Raw genomic sequence first — 22,350 nt, forward strand, 5'->3', positions numbered from 1 at the left:
AAGAAAACCTACATGCCTCTCTAAATACCTTTGCAGAAGCATATGGGAAGCTCAGGCTCTCACTGAACACTGAGAAAACCAAAGTGATCTTCCAGCAAAAGGCACCGACCAATCCCTCTGCAATGCCAGAAATACAGCTTAATGGTGCAACATTCTTCAACTTATTTAGGAATATTGGGCTTCTTCGTCTTGCCAGATTTCTTCAGCCTTCTTTGTCCACCAGATGTTCTTGACTTCTCTTGTCCTTTGGACCTCAGCTTTTGCACTGGCATAGATCTTTTTCTTAGCAACAGAGTTGACATCTCTCTGCCATATTTTTAGCATAGTACAATATCAGTATTATATATTACTATACCATTATATTATACCTGAGGTCGTCAAACAGATGAAAGTGGAGCCAAGGTTCGGATCATGAGAAATGAAATTTATTCAGAAGAGACACCGACACAACGAGCTACAAGGGTTATGGTCAATTATGAGGTTGTTTGTGAACCGTTGCCAAACCTGACCTCGAACCCATAGACTTATAATGGGACAGAAGCAACATTGGGGTTGGGCTAAACCTGCCTTCAAAGAAACCAGCATTAAGGCAGTTGTTTGCAAAACATGGCATGGACTTCACAAAGAGAGAAAGCCATTGCTTTGGGGGGAAACGAAACACAATAACACGCAAACCTGGGATGAAATGGCAACCTGGGATTGGCTCGAACGAAGAAGAGGCACCAACATGGATCTCTCTCTCTCTCCCTCCCCATCTATAGAGGAGAAGGAGCTAATACTCAGGCTAATACTTGCAAGGCTCCGGCCTCCTTCCCGGGCAACAGCTACTCCTAAGACGGACAACACTGAACGGGGCTTTTCCCCAGACCTCCAAGCACCAAACGCACTCCGGAATGGGACTTATTTTTGGCCACATGCTACTGCGTCCGTAGCTGGTAATCTAGACAAAAAAGACAAAACGGATGAGTGAGCAAAGCTAGACCCTCCTGAAGGAAACGTGAAAATAATAATAATAATAATAATAATAATAATAATAATAAATCATTCTAATTATATTATATTATTATATAATAAAAATTACAAGATATGTTCCACTGTGCTTTTGATTAGACGATTTCCCCAGAAAAATGCTGGCTCCCAGTTATGACCCCAATTTACAGTCCCTGCACTTTACTACTGCCCCCCACTTAGAGATATAGTGTTCCACCTTATATTACCCATTACCACCATTTTTGGTTATCTGAGATAAAACACATAAAGCTGTTCAACAGTGGAACTCTCTGCCTCAGAATCCAGTGGAAGCTCCTTCCCTGGAGGCTTTGAAACAGAGGCTGGATGGCCATCTGTCGGAAGGGATTTGATTGTGCTTTTCCTTTTTTCTGTTGTCAACGCACCTCCGTTCTGCGTGATGTATCGCACCCACGGCAAGGCCTGGTAGCCGCTCTTCTCGATGATCTTCAAGTAGCGGACCTAAGGAGAGAAGGAGATATATTGCAACCCCAAGTGCTTCAGAAAAGAATAGAATAATAACAGTATATAATAACTTATTATTATTATTAACCTTATTTGTACCCCGCTAGCATCTCCCGAAGGACTTGATGCGGCTTACAAAGACCAAAGGCCTCAATAAAACAACAATATAACAAATACACATAAATCATAAAGCAAATCGAAACATTAAAGCAGTAACAGTACAATAATAAAACAATACACAGTAACCCAATAAAACTAGGGCTGGGCCAAATGTAATGGGTACAGATTAAAAAGTGCTGGGTATGACAGGTGGAATATAGGGATTTAGGGTAAGTGCAAAGTGCAGACAATCTTAAATCTCTATTAAAGTGCTTCTGGGACATGATTGCTGGGATTCCTATTCTGGAAAGGCACACCGGAATAGCCAAGTCTTCAAGCTCTTCCTGAAAACTGCCAATGTAGGGGCTTGTCTGATGTCCTTGGGAAGGGTATTCCAGAGTCGGGGGGCTACCACAGAGAAGGCCCTGTCCCTCGTCACCACCAACTGCGCTTGTGACGCAGGTGGGATCGTGAGCAGGGCCTCTCCAGATGAACGAAGGGACCGTGTGGGTTTGTAGACGGAGATGTGGTCGGAGAACTTTACTGTCATTGTACGTCATGCAATTGCATGTAGAACTGCAAAAACAAAGCACCCATCCTTCCACATTCTCATAACTATTTCACAACCCTGTAAAGTCATACCAGTATGAAAGCCTTAGAGTTCAATATAGAATCAAAGCTCTCTCTCGGCCAATCTGTCCTTGTTTTTAATCACCCTATCTTATCTGCCAGATGCTAATAATTCAAAAAAAAGAAGAATATCCAAGGTGAAATGGATCCTTAAGGATATTCTGAGCTTTCTCAAAGCAGCAGGGATTATTATACGAGGGGTATTTTTTAAGTAAGGTCCGTTTTGTTGTAGACACTAGTAGTTTGCGCGCATACCGCAACGAGCGTGTGTGTCGTGTACCGGCATGCCTCGGGAACAACTGTGCTCAGTTTCCGCTCTGTAGCTAACCTGTACAGTTCTGTTCTGTGCTTTAAACATGTTTAAGACTATCAACTCACCCTCCGCATGTGAGGTTCGCTCAGTGATACAGTTTTTGTCAGCAAGGAACCTGCCTGCTGCAGAAATTCATCGACAGATTTGTGAAGTGTACAGTGATGATACTGTTATGAGTGAAAGCAAAGTGCGCAAGTGGGTATGACAATTCAAAGATGGCCGTGACAACGTCCATGATGAGGACCGCTCTGGTCGCCCTTCTTTGATTACAGTGAACTCTTGGTTATCAGAGCAGGCGGCAAGTTTTTATGAAGAGGGTATTTTAAAATTGGTTCAGAGGTATGATAAGTGTTTGAACAAACTTGGCAACTATGTCGAAAAATAGAGTGAAGTATGTACTTTCTGAAAATAAATTTACTTTTTTGAAATAAACTTTTGTTGTGTACTTATGTTCAAACAGACCTTACTGAAAAAATACCCCTCGTAGATAGTCAAAATCTGGCTCTGGAAGCAGGCTTTTGAAAACAAGGGCAATGCAGTATGCCGAATATAGAATTGTGTGCAATTTGACCTTGGAATGGCCTTAGAACTTGAACTCTGGATGGTGTGTTCTCAACTTTGAATGTATTTTAACAATTTTAAATATGGTGTAATTTTAAACTATTTTAAGGTGAATTTGTTGTTTTGAGGCACTGTGTATGTGCTATTGTAAGCTGCCTTGAGTCCCCCTGCTGGGGTAGAGGAAGGTGGGGTATAAATATGATAAATAAATAAATAGAGCAGCGGTTCTCAACCTGGGGGTCGCAACCCCTGGCGGGGTCATTTGGCAATTCTGGAGGGGTCGCAGCATGGCCTCATTAGGCCACGCCTCCTCCTGCAGGACCCATATATGACATTAAATGCCATGCCCAATGCGCATTATATATATGCCCAATGTGCATTATATATATAATTGACACTGTACATCATACAATAACATTAAATGCTCTGCCCAATGCACTATCTACACACACACACACACACATATATATATAATGCGCATTGGGCATGGCATTTAATGTCATTGTATGATGTACAGTGTCAATTACGTTACCAGATGTACTTGAGTATAAGCCGAGTCACCTAATTTTACCACAAAAAAAGGAAAACAATGGCATTAAATGCCATGCCCAATGCGCATTATACATATATATATATATATATATACACACACACACACACACACACACACACACACAATTACACAACAAAGTGCCCCTCCTTCCACATTCTACATTCGAAACCATTCACAATAGAGGCAATAGGTTAGAACACATAGGTTAGAAAGTCACCTGCAGTTTCTCATTCAGTGGTTGGTCACTTAAAAGTCCCAAATCATAATGCAAACTCTGCTGAGCTCTCTTACCCAACACACACTCCACTCGATCTCCATTTATAAAACCAAAGGCGGAATTCGTGATCTATTCCATCATCGACTATAAGCTCCTTGGTCTTATCAATAAGATAAGAAATGTTAAGAAGCCAAATGAAGCTTCAGGGCAACTGGATGCCAGAAGAGGGCCTCTTTATTACCTGGATCCCCGAAGTGGTGAAATACGGGATTTCAAACTTGACGCTGATGGGGGGCTTCCCCTCCTTGTCCTCGGCCTCCACGCTTGGGAGCCCAAAGTGGGCCCGCATCAGGTATTCCTTCCCGCCCTGCAGGCAAGAGAGAGGAAGGAGCAATTATTTCACAACAAGCGAGGCCAACAATTAATAATAATAATAATAATAATAAACCTTTATTTATACCCCACTACTATCTCCCGAAGGACTCGGTGCGGCTTACAAGAGGCCGAGCCCAAATACATCAGTAAACAACAATAAAACAATAAATGAACTCAAAAACAAAGCAATAAAAACAAAGCAATAAACATTAACAAAACACCACGACGCGTTAAAACCTATGGCAGGGCCAAATGTAATACTTATTTTTAAATATGCTAGGCATGACCAGGTGAAAAGGACAGGTATTTGGAGGGGGATGGGGCGTGCAGACATCCTGGATCCCGTCACCCCACAAAAAGAGCAACCCACCCCCTGGTGAACAGGATAAACTAATTAAAATATATGAGGGAAGAAAAACATAAGTGTTGGAAACGTAAGGGAATAAGAACAAGGGGACAAGGGCACAAAATACATCGCTTAAATCAGTGTTTCTCAACTTGGGTTCAGGACCCCCGAGGGGGGGAGGTGGGCGAGCGGGATTTCAGATGGGGTCACCAAAGACTATCAGAAAACACGTATTTCTGCTGGTCTAAGAAGCCCTTTTGCAGAGAAGGCTGAAGATCTCTCCCTCTGTCCTTCTCTTCCTTTTTGGAAACAGATGGTGAATCCTCCCACCAAAAGGCCTCCTTCTGCTGTGATTGGCTGGCCCCTCTGCTGGCCTCCAAGTCAAAGAGAGGGCTGTTTCTGGGACTCTAAACAGGGAGGGGAGAACAGGCGTGCTTGGAGCATGGCCGCCTAGTGCGCGGGCCAGGGAATGCACCCGAGGCTGGAGCGAGTCCCTTCAAGGCATAGGGGTTTTGTATGGGAAGTTTGGCCCAATTCTATCATTGGTGGGGTTCAGAATGCTCTTTGATTGTAGATGAACTATAAATCCCAGCAACTACAACTTCCAAACATCAAGGTCTATTTTCCCCCAAACTCCACCAGTGTTCACATTTGGGTATATTGAGGATTTGTGCCAAGTTTGGTCCAGATCCATCATTGTTTGAGTCCGCAGTGAACTACAACTCAAGGTCAATGCCCATCAAATCCTTCCAATATTTTCTGTTGATCGTGAGAGTTCTGTGTGCTAAGTTTGGTTCAATTCCATCGTTTGTGGAGTTCAGAATGTTCTTTGATTGTAGGTGAACTATAAATCCCAGCAACTAAAACTCTCAAACATCAAGGTCTATTTCCCCCAAAACTCCACCTGTGTTCACATTTGGGCATATTGAGGATTTGTGCCAAGTTTGGTCCAGATCCATCATTGTTTGCGTCCGCAGTGAACTACAACTCAAAGTCAATGCCCATCAAACCCTTCCAATATTTTCTGTTGGTTGTGAGAGTTCTGTGTGCTAAGTTTGGTTCAATTCCATCGTTTGTGGAGTTCAGAATGCTCTTTGATTGTAGGTGAACTATAAATCCCAGCATCTACAACTCCCAAACATCAAGGTCTATTTTTCCCAAACTCCACCAGTGTTCACATTTGGGCATGTAGAGGATTTGTGCCACGTTTGGTCCAGATCCATCACTGTTTGAGTCTGCAGTGCTCTCTGGACGTAGGTGAACTACAACTCAAGGTCAATGCCCATCAAATCCTTCCAATATTTTCTGTTGGTTGTGAGAGTTCTGTGTGCTAAGTTTGGTTCAATTCCATCGTTTGTGGAGTTCAGAATGTTCTTTGATTGTATGTTAACTATAAATCCCAGCAACTACAACTCCCAAATGACAAAATTAATTGTATATTTTATTGTCTGTGTTTTTTTTAATTTTAATTGCTTGTACTGTTGTTGTTTTGCTTGTATTGTTGTATTCGGGCTCAGCCTCATGTAAGCCGCACCGAGTCCCTTGGGGAGATGGTAGCGGGGTACAAATAAAGTGTTGTTGTTGTTGTTATTATTACTAATAATAATAATAATAATAATAATTCCCCTCAGCCACACCAGTATTCAAATTTGGGTGTATCGGGTATTTGTGCCAAATTTGGTCATGTGAATGAGAATACATCCTGCATATCTGATATTTACGTGACAATTCATAACAGTAGTAAAATGACGGTTATGAAGTAGCAACAAAAATAATGTTATGGTCAGGGGTCACCACAACATGAGGAACTGTATTAATGCGTCACAGCATTAGAAAGGTTGAGAAACACTGGCTTAAATCAAAGCAACAACCAGGGCCCAAATTATTACTCTACTGGGATTTTTTTTGTCATGTTAGGAGCTACTTGAGAAACTGCAAGTCTCTTCTGGTGTGAGAGAATTGGCTGTCTGCAAGGACGTTGCCCAGGGGTCTTCAGTCCTGCCGGCACAGGGGTTTAACCCACTGCGCCACTGGGGGCTCCTCTACTGGGAATGCCAAGCAAACAAACACGACTAAGCTCCAAAGTACTGCATTACATGATCATTGCAGCACGGATGTGATGTGCACAACATGAGAAGGAAGCCAGACCGCCCAACAAGAGTTGAAATGGACTGAAAAGGTTTTTTAGAAGAGCAGAAAGGGGTGAATTGCCAAGGAGGAAAAGGAGCAACACCAAGATGTTTGATAAAAGACCTAGAACCATTTCTAAGGTTTGTAGAAAGAAAAAAAAGAAAAGAAGGAAGACAGAAATGTCAGAAATATTAAAAATAAACAGAGTATTTTTGATTACAGTGTTGTGAGTCAAGCACTGAAAGAGTTGGTGGGCCGAAGCCTCGAGTCAGTGGGCCAAAGCTAGTGTCGTCCTAAGGAGAGTGAGTAGGCCAAAGCCTGTTAAGAGTTAGTGCGCCAAAGCTGGTGTCATCCCGAGGAGTGTGAGGTAAACCTCTGTGTGAGAGAAGCCTCGTACGAGAAAGCTCCAGTATGAAGGCTGTTGTATGTAAAGCTACTGTGTATTTGTTTATTTGTGTTTTCTTAACTCAAAATGCTCTTAACTTGGGATGCTCGTAAGTCGAGGCTCCACAGTATTGTATTTGAAATCTCCTCATCTCACTGGAAAACAGGGATAGTAGAGATGTTTGGGGCCCTGAGCCTCAAACAAAGGAAACCCTGCCCAACCAGCTTCTCCTCCCCTCCCCTCCTCACCGGGAATGACTTGACGGACCAGACGATGGCGCTGTTCTCCGGCACCCACTTGACGCTCCCCACTGTTGTCTTGAACTTGGGCGAGTCGGCGTCGTTCGGAACTGGGATATGGATCTCCACGTTGTTGGCGGTGGAGCGGCGCTTGAACTGGCTCTTGGCCTGTAAAAAAGATGCCATGATCACTTTTGGAACCTTACAAACGTCCTCCTTTGATTCCGTTTACAGGAGACAGAGTATATCAGGCACTTCACAGAGAAAGGAGGTAAACGCTCAGACTATATAGCTATATGGGTGACACAAAAGAGGATATGACATTTCACTCTGCATTCACACACATACACGTATACATTCACTCTACATACATACATTACCATTCCTTCTTCCTGCTCCTGGAAAAGAGAACACAACATGGGACAGATGCAAACCTGCCATTCTGCTTTTATTTATTTTGTGTCAAAAGTACTGCATAAATAAGTATCGTATATACTCGAGTATAAGCCGACCCGGATATAAGCGGAGAGACCTAATTTTACAACCAAAAACTGGAAAAACGTATTGACTCGAGTATAAGCCGAAGGTGAGAAATGTAGCTGCTACTGGTAATCGTCAGTAGCTTAAATGTTTTTGAGTATTTACACAAAACTGTAATTTAAAACTTGTGCGCCAGCTGCGCCCGTACCTTGGGAAGTCTGACTTGGCCGCGGTGATCCACGCTTTGGTTACATCCCGTTTAGACTACTGCAATGCTCTGTACGTGGGGTTGCCTCTGAAGACTGCCCGGAAGCTGCAGCTAGTCCAACGCTCGGCAGCCAGACTACTAACGGGTGCTGGGTACAGGGAGCACACCACTCCGCTGTTACACCAGCTCCACTGGCTGCCAATTAGCTTCCGAGCACAATTCAAAGTGCTGGTGTTAACCTATAAAGCCCTAAACTACTCCGGCCCTGTTTACCTCTCTGAATGTATTCTCCCCTATGAACCATCAAGATTATTAAGATCATCTGGAGAGGCCCGGCTCTCAGTCCCACCAGCTTCGCAAGCGCGTCTGGTGGGGACGAGGGACAGGGCCTTCTCGGTGGTGGCCTCTCAGCTCTGGAACTCTCTCCCACTGGAGATCAGAACCGCCCCTTCTATCCTGACATTCAGGAAGCAGGTGAAGACGTGGCTATGGAGACAGGCATTCAATGAGTGAGCCAACACCCGGAGATTGGATGGAGGATGAACATCAAATTTAGTGGGACGATTGACCATTGTATTTATTGAATGTAATTGCTGTTTTGCTGTTTTAATGTTTTTAATGTTTTATTGCAATATGAAGTATGATGTTTACTGATTGTATATATTTTACAGTTGGAAACCGGTCTGAGTCCCTCAAGAGAGGTGAGAAGGTCGGTATATAAAACTTTTAAATAAATAAATAAAATTAAGGTATGACTGCCCAATTCTGATTCAACCATTATTCTAACCTCCTTCAATGTAAATGCGCTTGCTTACCTATTACCTATAATCATAGAATAAAATCATAAATGTAATAACATGTAATAAAAATAAGAATAAATAATGGAAATTTAATAATAATAGTAATAATAATGATAAAGTAATACATGTAATAATAACAGTAATAGAGTAAAATAATAAATGCAATAAATATAATAATACAGTAAAATAATGTAAATGTAATAATAATAGAGGTTTTTTTTCGTGTCAGGAGCGACCTGAGAAACTGCAAGTCGCTTCTGGTGTGAGAGAATTGGCCATCTGCAAGGATGTTGCCCAGGGGACACCTGAATGATTTGATGTTTTATCATCCTTGTGGGAGGCTTCTCTCATGTCCCCGCATGTCCACGTCTCACAGGCATATAGCAGGGTTGGGAGGACAATAGCTTTATAGACAAGCACCTTGGTATCCCTACGGATACCAATCATACTATTTCATTCAATCCACATATCACAAAGAGACGGCCCTCCATTAGCTTCCCTGTTCCTGTCCCCTCTGCATGAAGAAATCCAGAAGCACCACCGCCCCCTTCCCTGTCAAGCCCCAGTGGCAGCCCCCATTCAAGAGGCAAGATACAGGGACCCCTGGGTCATACTGACCTTGATCATGTACTCAATGCGGCTGTGGGAATGCTTCTCGATGACCGACTCAATCCAGATCAGAGGCTTCACCTGCAGCATTTGGATAGACAGATAGATCTGTTTATTGATTAGTCCACTGACCATATCGACAACAAAAGGCATAAACAAAAATGCACTGACAAATGGACACTATTCACTATCCTAAAACTCCTCTAATAGTTAACTAAAACAAAATAAAACTTGATTAAATAATGAGTCTGGTAAAATGAGATTAAATTACAAGAGCGTAAAAAAAATTGGTTGGAGGATTTAGGTAAATTCGTCGCCATGACAAGGAGAGAACTCTTTCAGGTTAGAGAGATGAGCTAAAACTAACAAAATGAAGTTCAACAGTGACAAATGCAAGATACTCCACTTAGGCTGAAAAAATGAAATGCAAAGATACAGAATGGGAGACAATGCCTGGCTCGAGAGCAGTACGTGTGAAAAAGACCTTGGCGTCCTTGTGGACAACAAGTTAAACATGACCCAACAATGTATGCGGCAGCAAAAAAAGCCAATGGGATTTTGGCCTGCATCAGTAGGAGCATAGTGTCTAGATCTAGGGAAGTCATGCTACTCCTCTATTCCGCTTTGGTTAGACCACACCTGGAATATTGTGTCCAATTCTGGGCACCGCAATTCAAGAGAGATATTGACAAGCTGGAATGTGTCCAGAGGAGGGCGACTAAAATGATCAAGGGTCTGGAGAACAAGCCCTATGAGGAGCGGCTTAAGGATCTGGGCATGTTTAGCCTGAAGAAGATAAGGATGAGAGGAGACATGATAGCCATGTATAAATACGTGAGAGGACGTCATAGGGAGGAGGGAGCAAGCTTGTTTTCTGCTGCCCTGGAGACTAGGACGCGGACCAATGATTTTCAAACTACAAGAAAGGAGGTTCCATCTGAACATTAGGAAGAACTTCCTGACTGTGAGAGCTGTTCAGCAGTGGAACTCTCTGCCCGGGAGTGTGATAGAGGCTCCTTCTTTGGAAGCTTGCAAACAGAGGCTGGATGGTTATCTGTCGAGGGTGCTTTGAATGCAAATTTCCTGCTTCTTGGCAGGGGGTTGGACTGGATGGCCCATGAGGTCTCTTCCAACTCTATGATTCTATGAATCTAGGTGGGCGGCTTTCATAATATAAATTTGGCCCTGCAGCGGACTCAGTGTCAATGCTCCAAGAGAAAAAATAGGTCAGTTTGGCAATTGATTCCCAGTTGTTTGGGATCTCACCATGGCATATTTCTTTTACCGACAAGCTTTCGATGGGCGAATAACTCGGGACTATGTCGGTTCTCGTTTTTATTGTATTTTAAAGTTGGTTGTATTGTTTTAATCTACTGCTGTAAACCGCTCCGAGCCAAATTGGGAGTGGCGGTATACAAGTCAAATAAATAAATAAAATAAATAAAAATAAATAACAATGTATTAGTCTGAGCTGATTGACAGGTTATCTAAACAATCAAGTACAACAACAAGTTCTACACACAAGGAGACCCTATTCCTCTTCCAAAGTGTACCAGACCTGCGAGGAATTCAGAATCTGAACACCCACCTCCTTTTAAGAAGCCTGAATAAAGAAGCATGGTGAGTATGACTGGATATGTGATGATGAACTCAATGAAGAAGGATGGTGAGTATGAATGATGAATGAACAGATTATGAGTGAATGTTAGTGGAGATGTGGTGTTTCCCCTCTTTGTCTGTGTAACTATTAGAAAAGCCAATACCGGAGTCTGTGTGTCCACATCTTTCTCCGAAAGCACCTGATACTCCGAAAATGGATTTAAGAACATTTTTTAAAGGATCACAAAAGTATTCATGGCATAGGATCCAAGGAAACGTACGTGGGTATTAAGGCGGTAGGACATCAGTTCAAACTCCCCATCTGGTGGGATAAACGAAATGGTCCGGTCATTTTCAAAGCGGGAGAGGCGGACACACTGGTGGAACTTCACGTCCTCCAACTCCACTGACTTGCTTTTGCCGCCTGTCAGGAAGGGAAAAGAAATAGTTCGGAGGCAGCAGAGCTTCTTGCAGAAACTGGGGTCGTGTGCCACGTGGCTCCACCATATCCCCCTCCTTCTTGAAACAATCTGAGTTTGAAAAGGCGTCTCCCCACCCACTCCCCCCCCCAATACCCGGGGACATCCCAGTTTCCTTCTCTCTCCTCCAAGGGAAGTGGAGAGGACAGACTTACGGCCAGTGTTGTCGAAGAGGACTTTGTCATTCAAGCCGAGGCGCAGCTCCGGCATCCCCGACAGGAAGACCCGCATCTTGATGGAGCCCACGATCTCGCTGCGCAGGACGTTCCCGTTGGCACTCACCTGGGAGGAGAAAGGGGTCAATCGGTCCTGCCTTTGAGGGTGGACCCTCCCTCCCTCTGTGTATCTCAGGCCTCAAGGCCCAGTCCAGCCTTCCTCAAAATAACAGCAACAATAAAATAACAACAAGCATGTGGACAATTTCAACAGAAAGGAGGAAACCATGAAAATGAACAAAATCTGGCTACCAGTATAAAAAGACTCTAAAATTACAACAGCAAAACAACAGAGAGGAACCAATCTGGGACATCTAATTACCTCTCAACAAAAGATTGCCTCAGGCACTGCCAGGCCATCAAATGCTAATAAAGGTGGTCAGTTGAAACATTCACACCTAGCTCCAGCAGACAAGAGTCCTTTGTCCCACCCTGGTCATTCCACAGATATATAAACCCTTTTTCATAGATCCAACAGTCCTCACTACCTCTGAGGATGCTTGCCATAGGTGCAGGCGAATCATCAGGAGAGAATGCCTCTAGAACATGGCCATATAGCCCGAAATAATGTGTGTGCTGTTAAATCTCCCATATCTGACCATTGTATCAAGCTGATCAAATCTAGCTCGAGTGAACACCTTGAGTAAATACAATAATAATAATAATAATAATAATAATAATAATACTCCTCTGGGATTTCCGGATTTGGACTGACAGAATTTTGAAGTGCAATACTCCTGACTTCACAAAGTTTGGATCGTAGATGTTGCAATCCCAAGTGACAGCAGGACTGACGAGAAGTAACTGGAAAAGCTGACACGAAATGAGGATTTAAAGATCGAACTGCAAAGACTGGCACAAGCCAGTCAAGTTGGTCCCAGTGGTGTTCAGCACACTGGTGCAGTGCCTAAAGACCTCGGCCTGAACTTAAAAATAATCGGCCCTGACAAAATCACCACCGGTCAGTTGCTAAAGCCCACCCTTGCTCAGCTCTTCATGCATTATTCACTGATACATCACACAGTCCTAGACACTTGGGAAATGTCCGACATGTGATCCAATACAACAGCTAGCATAATGATCTTGTTTGCTGTGTACTAATGTTGTTGTGTATCAAATAATAACAACAACAATGGATCCAGCCTTAGCTTCGCTTGTTCCTCCTCAGAGCAGCTCAAAAGACAAAAAGACTTCATTCCCAGAAGGAGGCTTTGAGTTCTCAACCATTGTTTTGGCAATTTCAGATTTGCCACTCTGGCTTATGGTGACAAGAAACAAGCTTTTGCATGGGGCTCACAATGGCTGAGAGAAGCCTTTTTCAAAACATCTGCACTTGTGTTTCAATTCAAAAGCAAAATGTGCACGTACCAAGAGGTTGACCGACTCGATGACGTCCAAGAACACCTCATTTTTCCGGTACTTGATCCCTTCGGACCGCCAAGAGACCGCGTTGGTGACTGTGGCAGGAGGACGGGGCGCCCCTGTTTCCAGCTTGTGGCCTTCTTGCGTGATGTACCTTCCCAAGCACAGGCAACAGATTTGCAAAGGGCAAAAAACTACAGGGATTCAAGCCATGTCTTGGCAAAAGACAACTCATAGTTTCCAAAACAGGCAACTGGCTTCATGTCATGCTGCCCAATGAATACTGCAGTACCCAATGACAATATTCTTACAATTCCCAGAAACAGAGGCCGGGATAGCCTTTTGTTGAGACCCAGTGCCCCCAATATCTCTAGACTCTTTTATATCCCAACTAGGAGCCCCCGGTGGCACAGTGGGTTAAACCCTTGTGCCGGCAGGACTGAAGACCGACAGGTTAGAGGTTCGAATCCGGGGAGAGCACAGATGAGCTCCCTCTGTCAGCTCCAGCTCCCCATGCCCCCCCTCCCCCAAAGCGACCACAGCAACCCCATTGGATACCTGCCTGTCTTTATGACACACAACCCAGAGAACTCAGAGGTTCAAATCCGGGGAGAGTGCAGATGAGCTCCCTCTGACAGCTCTAGCTCTCTGTGTGGGGACATGAGAGAAGCCTCCCAAAAGGATGATAAAACATCTGGGCGTCCCCTGGGCAACATCCTTGCAGACGGCCAATTCTCTCACACCAGAAGGGACTTGGAGTTTCTTAAGGCGCTCCTGACATGACAAAAAAATAAATAAATATCCCAACTGAAAACTAGAAACGAGGAGAGAAAGGGAACTCTTGAGGGGATGCCTGTTCAGTGGCACCTGCGTTTCGAGCCCTCCGCAAACACACACACATATTGGGGCTCAGTGTTCAAATATCTCTAGCACAGTGTTTCTCAACCTGGGGGTTGGGACCCCCGGGGGGGGGGGGGGTCACGAGGCAGTGTCAGAGGGGTCGCCAAAGACCGTCAGAAAACACAGTATTTTCTATTGGTCATGGGGGTTCTGTGTGGGAAGTTTGGCCCGATTCTATCATTGGTGTGATTCAGAATGCTGTTTGATTGTAGGCGAACTATAAATCCCAGTAACAACTACTCCCCAATGTCAAGGTATTTTTTCCCTAAACTCCACCAGTGTTCACATTTGGGCATATTGAGGATTCGTGCCAAGTTTGGTCCAGATCCATCATTGTTTGAGTCCACAGTGCCCTCTGGATGTAGGTGAACTACAACTCCCAAACTCAAGATCAATGCCCACCAGACTCTCCCAGTATTTTCTGTTGGTCATGGGAGTTCTGTGTGCCAAGTTTGGTTCAATTCCATCATTGGTGGAGTTCGGAATGCTCTTTGCACCATGGGGTTTATAGTCTCAGATCTGATGCACACATGCAATCAAACTGCCTTTCCCCCTTTTCTGTCTGTGTTTTCCCTCTCTGCTTTATCCTTCAATTCAGCATCTCTGTGTCTCTCTCTGTTCCAAAACATTGTGTTTCTCTTTGTTTCAAAACCATCCCTCACCCCACCTCCTTAACCTATTCTTAAACTGCATCTTCTTCATTATAACATTTACTTTACATTTCCAACCATTTTTTCCCAGGGAGAGCACCATAAGTTCCTCTGATCGACAGCGGCCTCACTCCCAACGACCCCCAACCCACCTGCACCAAAGGCCCTCGTATTTCCCTCTCTGTGGCTCCCATTGGGTTCCTCCCTCCCATTTGCCTGCCTCACCGCAACACTTACTCTTGTAAAATCTTGCTGTCGGTGGTCTGGGGATAGCCGAAATCCATGAGCTCATCGAGGAGTTCGTAAATGATCACAAAATTGTCCCGAATGCTTTCTTCTTCCAGCTCTTTGAAATATTCAGAAAACACCTGGGAGGGGGAGAGAAAGTTAGAAAAGAGGAGCACACATGACAGAAAGAAATGGGGTTGGACTGGATGGCCCCTGGGGTTGCTCCTATTATTATTATTATTACTACTACTACTACTACTATTACTACTACAAATGCTTGTGTGGCCATCTGTTGGGGTGCTTTGATTGTATTTTTCCTTTATGGCTGAAGCAGATTGACCTGGATGGTCAATAAAATCATTTTAACAATAAAATAATTTTAAAACATTATACAACATCATCAGTAAATTTAACAATAAATTAACGTGCCAGTAAAACCAAAAACCAAGCCGGGAGAATCCATGTCGCAAACCCCAAAATTCCTTTTCCTATTGCCACTGGACTCTAATCAAATGCCTACTACTACTACTACTACTCCAATGGCTGGGTGGCCATCTGTTGGGGGTGCTTTGATTTGTGCTGTTCCTTCATGAAGGCAGAATAAAGGGGGTGAGACTGGATGGCCCATGGGGTCTTCCACTAAAATACTGTTATGTTTATGTTGGTCAAAAAGTTTGCCTGTGCCTGGTATAGATACTGCATATTATATATAATATATAATATACTATATAAGCATTTCTTGAGGCTCCACAAGAAATATTTTGCTTCAAAACGGGCTCTGTGGCTGAAAAGGGTTTTAGAACCCCTGCCATAGAGGAAGGTGGCAGAGTCCCAAAAGGAAGCTTCCCCCAAAGCTTACCTGTCCAGGTCAGGTCACCTAATAGCCTGCCGCACTCACCTGAACCACTTTGTACAGAAAGGAGAACACCAATGAGACGCAGGCATTCTTTTTCGAGGTGGCCACCACTGGAGAAAAGGTTCAGGAGCCTGTCCAACACTTGGGATATATTCAAGTTTACCTAGAATTTACACTTTACATTCATGGTATTAAAAACAAACAATTAAAATCCTTAAAGCTGATTGGACAAGGACTTGGAACTTCCCTGGTTTGAATAGTTAAAATTTGAAAATGTTTTATGGATTTAACTTGTTTATAATACTAGTGATGTTTAATTCTGTTTTCATATTTGTATATTTTAAATTGTATTGTAATGCCTTTAATGTTTACTTATGCCCCACCTTTTCTCTCTACAAAGAGATTCAAAGCAGCACAAAGATAGATACTATCATCATCATTTATTTTCACCCCTCTTTTCTCTCCACAAGGAGACTCAAAGCTGATCAAAGATAGATATTATTATTATTATTGCTGCTATTATTATTATTATTATTATTATTATTATTATGTTTGTTTATACCTCACTTTCCTCTCCACAGGGAGACTCAAAGCTGATCTATTAATATTATTATTATTATTGTTTGTTTATACCTCACTTTTCTCTCCACAAGGAGACTCAAAGCGGCTTTTTTTCATGTCAGGAGTGACTTGAGAAACTGCAAGTTGCTTCTGGTGTGAGAGTTGGCTGTCTGCAAGGACGTTGCCCAGGGAATGCCAGGATGTTTGATATTTTACCTTCCTTGTGGGAGGCTTCTCTTATGTCCCCACATGGGGAGCTGGAGTTGACAGAGGGAACTCAACCCGCTCTCCCCAGATTCGAACCACTGACCTATTGGTCAGCAATCCTGCATCAGTGGGGGCTCCTCTCAAAGCAGCTCAAAGATAGATATTATTATCATCATTATGCTTTTTTACACCCCACTTTTTTCCACAAGGAGACTCAAAGCAGATCAGATAGATATTATTATTCAGTTAAAATCCATAAAACATATTCAAAACTAGACGCCACGGCACTTGATCTCAAAAAACCTTCTTCTTTAAAAGCCAGCCCGAATAAAAAAGGTCTTAGCCGTAAGCCACACAATCAAAATATCTCAAGACGGAGGCACACAATGCTAAAAAGCCACATCAGAAGTGTTGTTTTAATTTTCAAATAAAATTATTTTAATTTAAAACTTAACAAGCAAAAGGTCTGGCTCATTTTTGGCCTCATTATTAGGGAAGCCTGCACAGACACATCTTGCTGCAAAATTCCACAAAACAGGAGCCCCTTCCAAGCAAGACCCAATTCCTAGCCCCCTTCTACACTGCCATATAATCCACATTATCAAAGCTGATCATTCACATTATCTCCGTCTAGCTGGATTATACAGACAAACTGAAATTTGGCCCAGAGACCAAAGACCAAACCCTCCAAGGAAAGGTCGAAGGAGCTGGTGATGGCGGGCACACGCCTTTGGCAAAGGATACAATACAGGTTGTTGTGCTTGATCCACATGAAGCGGACGCCTCCATGTGCCAAGATGGGCGAGAGCGTCCCTTCCTCCTCCTTCTCCATCAGGATGGGCATGAAATGCTCAACTTCTGACATGTCCACATCCCCGCGGTAATTCCTACAGATGAGAACCTGGAAAGCAAGGTGACATATTGAATAGGTATTCAATAGCATAATCAGGGTAAGGCTCACCTGGAGGTTCCTCTTGGCACCAAAAAGGAGATTATTAGCATTATTAACTAATATATAAATATTCTGCCTTACTCTCCTCTGTTGGGACTGAAGGCGGCCCACAATCTAATATCAATAAAAAACAAAGCTACTACAACCTTTTAAAAAATTAAATATTTATTTATTTATTTCCCAGCCTTTCTCACCCGAGGGAACTCAAGGCAGCTTACAGCTCCGGCAAGAATTCAGTGCCAGTAAAACCCCACAATAAACAATAGAAACTTACCCCACAGTCAAAACAATTAACAGTTAATCAATAAAACAGTATACAAATTAAAAACATATAAGGTGGATAGTTCCATTCATCCGATAACCTTGCTCAAATCCTTAAATCAGACCGTGTCGAAACCTGTAATAACTTATTCTTCGAAAGCTTGTGTGCAAAGCCAAGAATTTAGCTTTTTCTGAAAGTCAGAAGGAATGGAGGCTGCCTGATGTTGCTGGGAAGGGAGCTCCACAGCTGAGGAACCACCACTGAGAAGGCCCTGTCTCTCGTCTCTACCAATTACAACAGCAAAACAACAGAGAGGAAACAACTAGGGACAGCTAATCACCTCTCAACAAAAGTTTGCTCTAGGCACTGCCAGGCCTTCAAATGTTAATCAAGGTGGTCAGTTGAAACATTCCCACCTAGCTCCAGCAGACAAGAGTCCTTTGTCCCACCCTGGTCTTTCCACAGATATATAAACCCCTTCTTCCTAGTTCCAACAGACCTCACTACCTCTGAGGATGCTTGCCATAGATGCAGGCGAAACGTCAGGAGAGAATGCCTCTAGACCATGGCCATATAGCCCAAAAAAACCTACAGCAATCCAGTGATTCAGGCCATGAAAGCCTTCGACAATACATATTTATTATTATTATTATTATTATTATTATTATATTTAATATAAACCAATAGATCAGGGGTCCTCAAACTGTTGGAGGGCCGGATTATAATTTGAAAGAAAGCATGAATGAATTACTATGCACACTGCACATATCTTATTTGTAGTGCACACATCCCATTTTAACGTTGTGAGATTATAACAGCAAAACATTAAAACAAAGCATTACAACAGCAAAACAACAGAGGGGAAACAAACAGGCACATAAAATCACTCTCAACAAAAGATTCCCCCCAGGCACTTCCAAGCCATTGAATGCTAATCAAGGTGATCAGCTGAAACATTCACACCTAGCCCCAGCAGACAAAAGTCCTTTCTCTCACCCTGGTCATTCCACAGATATATAAACCCATTTTTCCTACTTCCAATAAACCTCACTACCTCTGAGGATGCTTGCCATAGATCAGTGTTTCTCAACCTGGGGGTCGGGACCCCTAAGGGGGTCATGAAGGGGTGTCAAAGGGGTCGCCAAAGACCATCAGAAAACATAGTATTTTCTGTTGGTCATTGGCATTCTGTGTGGGAAGTTTGACCCAATTCTATGGTTGGTTGAGTACAGAATTTATTTTATTTATTTATTTATTTAGTACACTTGTATACCGCTAATATCTCAGCCTGTGCGGCGACTCATTGCGGTTTACAACATATTTAAAAATACAATATTCACTTTAAAAATATAAAATAAAATATAAAAATACATACATATACATACATAGTATTGGGCCACCAATACAGACCGGAACATCTCATAATTAAAGTCGTAATCCAATTCGTTATCCTTGATTGCTAGTCCATGATCAAAACATCATCACATCGGAATTAGTTGAAAACTTGCTCGAACATCCAAGTTTTCAGTTTTTTCCGAAATGCCATTAGCGAGGTGGCTGATCTTATTTCAGTAGGGAGGGCATTCCAAAGCCGGGGGGCCACCACAGAAAAGGCCCTATCTCTCGTTCCCGCAAGCCGCACTTGTGAAGCAGGCGGGATGGAGAGAAGGGCTTCTCCTGAAGATCTTAGGGTCCTGGTGGGCTGATAGGCCGAGATACGTTCGGATAGGTATGTAGGGCCAGAACCGTTTAGGGCTTTAAAGGTCAAAGCCAGCACTTTGAATTGGGCTCGGTAGCTAATCGGTAGCCAGTGGAGCTCTTTGATTGTAGGTGAACTGTAAATCCCAACAACTACAACTCCCAAATGTGAAGGTCAATTTCCCCAGACTCCACCGGTGTTCACATTTGGGCATATTGAGTATTCATGCCAAGTTTGGTCCAGATCCATCATTGCATGAATCCACAGCACTCTTCTGGATGTAGGTGAACTGCAACTCCCAAACTCAAGGTCAATGCCCACCAAACCCTTCCAGGGTTTTCTGTTGGTCATGGGAGTTCTGTGTGCCAGGTTCAGTTTAAACCCATCGCTGGTGGAGTTCAGAATGCTCTTTGATTACAGGTGAACTATAAATCCCAGCAACTACAACTCCCAAATTACAAAATCAATCCTCCCCAACCCCACTAGCATTCACATTTGGGCATATTGGGTATTTGTGCTCAATTTACTCCAGTTAATGAAAATCCATCCTCATATCGGATATTTACATTATGATTTATGACAGTAGTAAAATGACAAGTATCAAGTAGCAACGAAAACAATATTATGGTTTGCGGTCACCACAACATAAGGAACTGCATTAAGGGGTCACGGCATTAGCAAGGTTGAGAACCACTGCCACAGATGCAGGTGAAACGTCAGGAGAAAAATTGCCTCCAGAACATGGTCATATAGCCCCCAAACGCCTACAACAACGCAGTTGTGAGATGTGTTCCACACTGGGAATGCAGTTGAGACCCCGTGGCCACTTGCTGGGCCCATCCTCGACCGGTTCATCCCACTGGATGCAGGGGCTGTCGATAGGCTCATAGCTGCAGCTAGACCGACCACTTGCTCCCTCGATCCGTGTCCCTCTTGGTTGGTGAAATCCTGCTTGGAGGGATCACGTGACCCTCTGTTGAAGATTATAAACAGCTCCCTTGAGCAAGGAGTCTTTCCAGAGGGTTTAAAAGAGGCGGTGGTCTCTCCTTTGCTGAAGAAACCAGATTTAGATCCCTCGGTTCCCTCCAGTTACCGCCCAGTTTCAAATCTCTTGTTCCTGGGCAAGGTGATTGAGAGGGCAGCAGCGGAGCAGTTGCAGCAATTCCTTGACGACACAGCCGGACTAGAACCCTTCCAGTCGGCTTCCGTGCGGGGCATGGGACAGAGACTGTGCTGGTCTCCATCATGGATCACCTTCGATGCCAGCTTGACCAGGGCGGGTCAGCACTGCTTGTGTTATTGGATCTCACAGCAGCATTTGACACAGTCGACCACAATCTCTTGACCCACCGCCTTGATGTTGCTGGAGTCAGGGGGGCAGCTTTAAACTGGCTGTCCTCCTTTCTTCACAACCGTGGACAGCGAGTGGAGAGGGGAGGCCTGGTCTCTGAGAGGTCCCCTCTATCTTGTGGGGTTCCTCAGGGGGCCATTCTCTCCCCTCTGTTGTTTAACATCTATATGCGACCACTTGCTCAGCTGGTTCGAGGTTTTGGGCTTGAGTGTTATCAGTATGCCGATGACACTCAGCTGGTGCTGAAGATGGAAGGCCGACCGGACTCTGTACCCGATTGTTTCCATCAGTGCCTCGAGGCTGTTACTGGATGGCTGCGTGCCAGCAGGTTGAGGGTGAATCCAGCAAAGACGGAGATCCTATGGCTGGGTGGACCGGGCAGTGGGGACATCCATCTGCCCACCTTGGATGGCGAGGCGTTACGCCCGTCATCATTGGTAAAGAGTCTGGGAGTCCTTTTGGACCCTCTGCTGACAATGGAGGCCCAGGTCTCCGCCGTGAGCAGAACCGCCTTCTTTCACCTGCGGCAGGCTAGACGGCTGGCCCCCTACCTGTCCAGGGACGACCTAGCTACGGTGATCCAGGCCACGGTCATCTCAAGACTGGACTACTGTAACACCCTCTACATTGGCCTCCCTCTGTTGGTGATTCAGAAGCTCAAGTTGGTACAAAATGCAGCTGCTCGGCTTCTTGCGGGAATTCTGATGAGATGCCACATAACTCCAATCTTACTGCAGCTGCATTGGTTACCAATTGAGCACCGGATCACTTTCAAAGTGATGGTACTCACCTCTAAGGCCTTGCATAGTCTGGGGCCAATGTACCTGAGGGACCGCCTCACCCCCTACCAACCCCAGAGATCCCTCCGTTCTGAGGACCAAGATCTATTGGAAGCCCCCAGTGTCAAGACCTTGCGTCTAACAGCAACCAGATGCAGAGCCTTTACAGCAGTTACCCCATCACTCTGGAATACTCTGCCACCTGAAGTTCGTGCCCTGCGGGACTTACCAGCTTTCCGCAGAGCATGTAAGACATACCTGTTTCAACAGGCTTTTAATGTTTGATACTGTTGTTTTTAAATTGTTTTAAATTGCTTTTAAACTTTGTTAGATTTTAGCTATTCTTGTAAGCCGCTCCGAGCCCCAGGGGATTGGCGGCATATAAGTTTAAATAATAAATAAAATAAAATAAATAATCAGCAGCTGTGTAGCAAAGCGCAAGGGCAGATGCCTTCACTGTATCTGGTTGTGATTCCCAGGTTGTGCCAGTCAGCTTTCGTAGAGCGAATTAAGGCAACGGAAGGGGGAAAGGCCCCAACTAAAACCCGTTTCTCCTCATCTGCCATAACAGTACAGCCAGCCTAGAAGGACAGGTTACAAGGCAGGTCCAAAGCCAAGTACACCTAATAACAATCACAAAAGAAGAAGAAGAATGGTGAAGAGAGGAAACCTCACCTTTCCCTTCAGGTCCAGCACGTAGACGGCGCTGGCGGACATCTTGGATCCGCGGCAGGCGCCGGAGCTCCTTTTCCGCTTCCGGCCAGACAAGCAACGGGCGGACCACACCGTGACGTCAGCCAGCGCACGCACCAATCGCAAGTTTCCCCACTCT

General features: G+C 44.2%; 1 protein-coding gene across 1 annotated transcript; it reads right to left on the reverse strand.

The window, feature by feature from the left end:
• Positions 1 to 403: 403 nt before the first annotated feature.
• AP1M1 (adaptor related protein complex 1 subunit mu 1) lies at positions 404 to 22,297 on the reverse strand. Its single transcript, XM_060784840.2, has 12 exons — positions 22,194 to 22,297; positions 17,220 to 17,376; positions 15,750 to 15,817; positions 14,861 to 14,991; positions 13,080 to 13,227; positions 11,652 to 11,778; positions 11,299 to 11,441; positions 9,428 to 9,499; positions 7,331 to 7,489; positions 4,088 to 4,213; positions 1,395 to 1,470; positions 404 to 940 (listed from the first exon to the last, which is right to left on the reverse strand). Exons 1-12 carry the CDS (start codon positions 22,233 to 22,235, stop codon positions 918 to 920), a joined length of 1,272 nt encoding a protein of 423 aa, XP_060640823.1. The 5' UTR covers positions 22,236 to 22,297; the 3' UTR covers positions 404 to 917.
• Between the last annotated feature and the right edge of the window lie 53 nt (positions 22,298 to 22,350).

This window comes from Anolis sagrei, chromosome X, assembly GCF_037176765.1.
Source record: "Anolis sagrei isolate rAnoSag1 chromosome X, rAnoSag1.mat, whole genome shotgun sequence".
NCBI lineage: Eukaryota > Metazoa > Chordata > Lepidosauria > Squamata > Dactyloidae > Anolis > Anolis sagrei.

Coding starts and splice junctions, on each gene's coding strand:
- AP1M1 (XM_060784840.2), bottom strand. CDS start 22,235: ATGTCCGCCAGCGCCGTCTACGTGCTGGACCTGAAGGGAAAG. Junction 14,992..15,749: donor TTCTGTACAAAGTGGTTCAG/GTGAGTGCGGCA, acceptor TCCCCCTCCCAG/GTGTTTTCTGAATATTTCAA. Junction 1,471..4,087: donor TCACCACTTCGGGGATCCAG/GTAATAAAGAGG, acceptor TTCTCTCCTTAG/GTCCGCTACTTGAAGATCAT.